General features: G+C 40.1%; 1 protein-coding gene across 1 annotated transcript; it reads right to left on the bottom strand.

The window, feature by feature from the left end:
- Positions 1–616: 616 nt before the first annotated feature.
- On the bottom strand, positions 617–2,310 carry LOC103699054 (kinesin-like protein KIN-14H). Its single transcript, XM_089927085.1, has 4 exons — positions 1,836–2,310; positions 1,665–1,699; positions 1,395–1,513; positions 617–1,324 (listed from the first exon to the last, which is right to left on the bottom strand). Exons 1-4 carry the CDS (start codon positions 1,918–1,920, stop codon positions 1,321–1,323), a joined length of 243 nt encoding a protein of 80 aa, XP_089783211.1. The 5' UTR covers positions 1,921–2,310; the 3' UTR covers positions 617–1,320.
- Positions 2,311–5,700: the final 3,390 nt, after the last annotated feature.

Here is a 5,700-nt window from a genome sequence, read left to right as displayed (position 1 = left end):
TGTGACTGGAGCTTCCGTCACTAAATTGGTTACAAAAACACGCGTCACTAAATTCTTAGTGACGGCGGCGATTCCCGTCACTAAACTCCATGACAGAACCGCTGTCACTAAGCCGTTACAAATCCAAAAATTAAATATTTAAGAAATTACATATTTTCCGTCACTATCCAGTCGCTGAGTTAGTGACGAAGGTAACTTGGTCACTAATTTTGTCACAGAACTTGGTCACAAGTTTGGTCACTAATCTGTCACAACTTTTAGTGACAGATTTAGTCGTCACAGACATGGTCACAAATTTTGTCACTAAATTTGTCATTAATCCTGTCACTGACCTAGTAATAAGATTACCGTTACTAATTTGTCACAACTCACTGAGCAAAATCAATTTTTAGTAACCAAAATTCGGTCACTAAATTTATGGCTGCTCGTTACAATACTTGGTAAACAATTCAGTAACCAAATTTGGTCACTGATCACATTCCAATAACCTGGTACATTTGGTACATTGATTGGCTCATACTACTAATAATAATAATAATAATAATAATAATATCATTAATAGCAAAGGCATTCAACATTACGCAAAAGTTAATATCATTCAAAATAGACATCAACATGTCCTAAATCTATCAAAATCAAAGTCCAAAAGTATGTCATAGAGATCAACAGAGATTTCATTCCTCCTAGGAATGCAAAAACATATCATCTAAGGCAAAAGCAATCATAATGAAGCATTCCAACTTTAGCATGTGCAGAGACCTCCCACCATGACAACCAAGGACCATTGAAAAATTGGCGCATGATAGCAACAGTTTTGTGACTGACCTCATAATCAAGAAACCTGCAATTTAAAAAATATTTATTAGAAAATAAACTAAGACTGTCTATCCTATTCAAAACAGAACCCATGGAAAGGATTCTTTCATCCAATATCACTAGAAGGTGCTTCTAAATATATTTATCCTTTGGTTTCACTCAGCAACAATTAAGCACTACATAGAACTGATTTTTGCAATAGTAGTTATAAAATAAAGGAAAGCCAAATATTTGCAACTACTAGCCAAGTTAACATCGCTCGCTCATGTGACCATTAATTCATAATTAAAAGCCAAAACAAATTGGGGATAGCCCACCCTAGAAGACTCCAATTGAATCTTAAGAGTTGGTGTGATCCCTTAAAGATTTCCATCATTGCATTCTTCTCCTTCAACTTTGACATAGTCTTACCATTTTTCAAAGCATCAGCTTGAAGATTGCTATTGTACTACTGCAAGCTAGTATTGTATTCCAGCAACCTCTTGTTGGTTTCTTGGATCATTTTCAGCTGAAATAATATAAGAAAGCAAGGTTAATAGGGGTCCTTACAATCTCTGTCTACGAGCAAACACCCTTACCTGATCGCTGAAACGTCTTGCCTCTTGATTGACCTTTTCCAGCTTTCGGACAATTTTGCCCGCAAATTTTCAACTACAATCCTTGCCTCTCTTTCCATCTCATAAGATTTAACGAAAGCCTGTCATTTTTCAAATCTGCCGTCAGAAACATGCCAAACAATTAATAGAAGAACTGGAAATTTTCAAAAGAACTATCAATTTGTTGGCTTCCTCCTTTCTGAAGCTTTCCAGCAAAGATGCATGCTGCCTCTGAAGGTATTGGATAATTACATTTAATTCTTCAACCTTGGCCCTCATCTGAGCCTCTACAGAAGATAAAAACCGACCAAATAAATACTACAAACACCTAGTTCTTCAAACTTCTAATCAAAAAAGATTTCTTTTAACAACCAATCAATGAACAATTAGCAGTCCGAATTAAAAGGCATAAGTGACATTTACTAATCTCTGCATGCCTTTTCTCTTCAGAATCCAACATACTTCTGAGTTTCTCCTGATCGGCCAAATACCCATCTTCAAGCTGCATGAACCATCGATACAAGTCCTGAGTTTCTTTATGTACTCTATCATCTGCTCGCTCTTTCCCTATAATATAAATAAAATTCCCACAAAATCAGTTAAAATGGGCAAAAATTCAACAAAATGGGAAATTTCAGACCAATTATCTTGTAATCATTCTTGTTCTTCCCCTTCATCTTCTCACCCAAAAGCCTCTCCACATCCTCCCTAGATGTGAACTCAACCCCACCACTACTGCTCCCACCATTAGATCTCGGAGCGGCGCCGGCCCCATGATCACCATGCCCACCAGGATTCGGACCAGCATTGACAGTCGACAGCACCTGCCGCGCATGCGGGTTGGTTGCCGAGCACACCATCCTCCCTACTCCAATCTTCCTTTGCTTATCCACAGGCGCCTCATCTAAATTCTCCTTCTTCTGCAAGAACCGAACCAGTGATCAATCCAAAATCCTAGAAGCCAAAACCCTACCCTTAGGAGAATGATAGTAGAGGGCAAACCTTACATTTGAGGGTGATCGATCCACTGAGATTAGTGCACAGATCACTTAGTCAGATGGACGAGTCTCGAGTCCACGGTGTAGAGACACTGGAGTGATTATGCGAGTACTTATTAGAGAACAAGGTACTGAGCGTGACCAAAGATAGTAGTCACATGGATGTCTATTCACTCGTCAGTGACTACTTATGCTGCAGTTGTATGACTAGTCCTTTGACCTACGATGCCTCAACTATTCACTGTGAGGTTGCCGTAGTTTCACGAGCATGTGAACTTGGGCCCTAGCCATTCGGGTTCTTGTAGTGCAGATTGGCTACAGTAGGTTCATTTTGGAATAGGGTTGCATCTAGATGGGATCTATCAACCTTGATATATTAGAAGTGATCCTATGTGATTTATGAGACTGAGTTCGATAAATTTCTGGCCAGGTATTTTGAAAAAAGAGTTTTCCATATCTCGAACTGGAAGTCGTATAAATTTGACATATGACGGACGATGGGGTTTGACGAGATATCCATAACCTCCGTCACGTCGGGATCCATAATAGAGAAACCGTATCATACGCTAACTGCACCTAGAGATTCAAACATTCCATTCTGCTGAGTTGCTACCACATACTGCTAGGTGTCACTAGTGGATTGTGAGATTCGAAGGCATTCACTTGGTGATCAGTGAACCCTGAGAGTAGAACTGAAATCGTTTCAGTCCACTGAAAGGAGTTTCAGTGATATTGAGATGGAGATCTCAATATGTCTCACTATCAGTCAGAATAGAACCTACGGGGTCACACACATAGAGGATTTAATTAGTCAGACTATCATAATTGTGATTTGGAATCACAATAGAAATCAATCATCAATATGATTGGTGATTGAATTAACCCACTAAGTGTTAGTGAGTTAATGAAGAAGAATTAAGTGGAATTGATTGCAATTGGATTGCAATTGGACTGATTTAATGAGCCAAATCAAATTGGGTTCGACCCAAATTGATTTGGGTTCATGATTGGGTCAATTTGATTAAACCAAGGTTTGTGCAGATTTTAAAGACCACATGTCGTCGTAGGATGAATATGACTTAAATCATGTTCACACTATGCGGACTTTAAAGTTCACATGGCATCGTAAGATGTATGTGTTAGATGTATGCCCTAGAAGCCAATCTGGCTGACACATTGTTAATTCTAGGGATATAATTTTGTACTTGACTATTTATTATTGAATAAATAAAAGGCATCTTTTCATTCATATTATTTATGTGTCTATGAATCGTCCAAGAAATTAATAAGATGATGATACATATTCTCAAGAGTTGAGAATTTGAGCCATGTATCATTGGTGATTAATTTCTAAATGCTCCTGATCAATGGATCATCACGAGGACGGTGATCGATCCGATCAGTGCACAGATCACTTTCCTTCTGGATGGACGAGACTTGAGTCCACAGTGTAGGGACACTGAAGTGATAGTACAGGTGCTTGTTAGAGAACAAGGGTACTGAGCGTGACCAAGACAAGAAGTCACTTGGATGTCTATCCACTCGTCAGTGACTTGCTTGATGTTGCAGTAGTGTGACTGGTCCTTTGACCTGCGGTGCTTCGTCTACTCACAGTGAGGTTATTGTAGTTTGACTGCACATAAACATGGTCTCTAGCCATATGGGTCCATGCAGTGTAGATTGGCTGCAGTAAGTTCACTGTAGGAGTAGGGTATGCACCTATAAGGAATCTATCGACCTTGATAGATAAGGAGAGATCCTATGTGATTTATAAGACTGAGTTCGTAAGACCTCGGCCGGGGCAGTATGCACAGTGGAAAAAGAGTTTTCCACTCTCGAACTTAAGTCAAATAAATCTTCACATATGACAGACGATGGGGTTTGACGAGTTGTCCATGACCTCCGTCCTGTAGGGATCCACGATAGTAGGACTGTATCACATGATAACTGCACCTAGAGGTTCATCATTCCATTCTGCTGGGTAGCCACTACATGCTGCTAGGTGTCACTGGTGGATGGTGGGACTCACAGGGATTATCTCGATGATCAATAAACCCTAATGAGTAGAGTTGGAATCGTTCCAATCCATTGAAAGGAGTTTTCAATGATATTATGATAGAGATCATAATATATCTCACTACCAGTCAGAGTAGAACCTATGGGGTCACACACACTAGAAGTATTGACCGATCCGATGGTTGAATCGTGATTAGGAATCACAAGTAATCAATTCGATTGATATTCAGTTGAAGAAGGAACAAAGGGAATTAATTAATTGGACTTGAAACAAGAGTCCTACTTCGAGTAGGATTCCTAGAGTCCTAATTGGATTAGGACTGGAAATCCTAGTTGGAGTAGGACTGGGATTCCTACTTGGAATAGGATTCCTACAATCCTAATGAGATTAGGATTTTTGAATTAAAATTGGATTCCTACTTGGAGTAGGATTCCTAGAGTCCTAATCAGATTAGGACTTTGGATTCAAATTAGAGTCCTAATTGGATTAGGACTAAAATTAAATAAGTCCTAATTGGATTAGGACTTCTTAAGTCCTAATTAATTATTAATCTAATGAATAATGATGACTCCTAATTTGATTGGGATTGAATGGTTCAATTAAGTCATGATTCAAACGAATCCTAATTGGATTAGGATTTGAAGGGAAACAAGTGCACCCAATCCTCTTTGGAAGAGGATTGAATCACCTTGAGTTAGGACCCACGCCCTACTTGATTAGATCAAGTGGGGGCGTGCGTGATGAGGGGTTAGGAAGAGGGCTTGGCCGAAATCCAAGAGAAAAGAAGAGGGGCGTGCGCCCCTCCTCTTGGTTCTTAAAAGGGAATATAATGAAGCTCCTAAAAGGTAGGAGCTTCATATGACTTTATAAGGACCAAAAGGCCAAACCCTAAGTATTATTCCTCTTTTCTCCTCCTTGTGCCGTGGCCCTTTGTTCCTCTTGGTCTTCAGCCGCAAGCAAGGGAGAGGGAGTCCAAGGTGTTGGCGGCCTCATCCTCTTCCCTTCCTTCTTCCAACGCAGGAAAGAAAAGAAAGGCTGCAGGGGCTTCGTTCCTCTTCCTCTTCTTCATCCTTCTTCTTCCTCCTCTCAAGCACATTCAAGAGTTGAAAGAAAGAGAGGAGATCAGCCATCAAAAGTTATCTCTGCAAGGGAGCTAGCACCCCGGTGAGATAGAGAGCTTGGATCGGATCCTGCTTCGTGTGGATACCCGTAGAGGCCGGGCATTTGAACGGCTTCAAGCGAACCTTCATCCAAAAACCACGATCATCAGTTT

This window comes from Phoenix dactylifera, chromosome 14 (genome assembly GCF_051530095.1).
Source record: "Phoenix dactylifera cultivar Ajwa chromosome 14, Ajwa_hap1_PhDact_Kaust_v1.1, whole genome shotgun sequence".
Lineage (NCBI taxonomy): Eukaryota > Viridiplantae > Streptophyta > Magnoliopsida > Arecales > Arecaceae > Phoenix > Phoenix dactylifera.
This window is presented reverse-complemented; position numbering and strand designations above follow the sequence as displayed.

What these genes read in the sequence shown, in the direction of transcription:
- LOC103699054 (XM_089927085.1), bottom strand. Translation starts at nt 1,920, where the DNA reads ATGCAGCTTGAAGATGGGTATTTGGCCGATCAGGAGAAACTCAGAAGT. An exon ending in GAAAAGGCATGCAGAGATTA is followed by an intron (nt 1,700 to 1,835) that starts GTAAATGTCACT and finishes TATCTTCTGTAG; the next exon opens with AGGCTCAGATGAGGGCCAAG. An exon ending in CCAAGGTTGAAGAATTAAAT is followed by an intron (nt 1,514 to 1,664) that starts GTAATTATCCAA and finishes GAAAAATGACAG; the next exon opens with GCTTTCGTTAAATCTTATGA.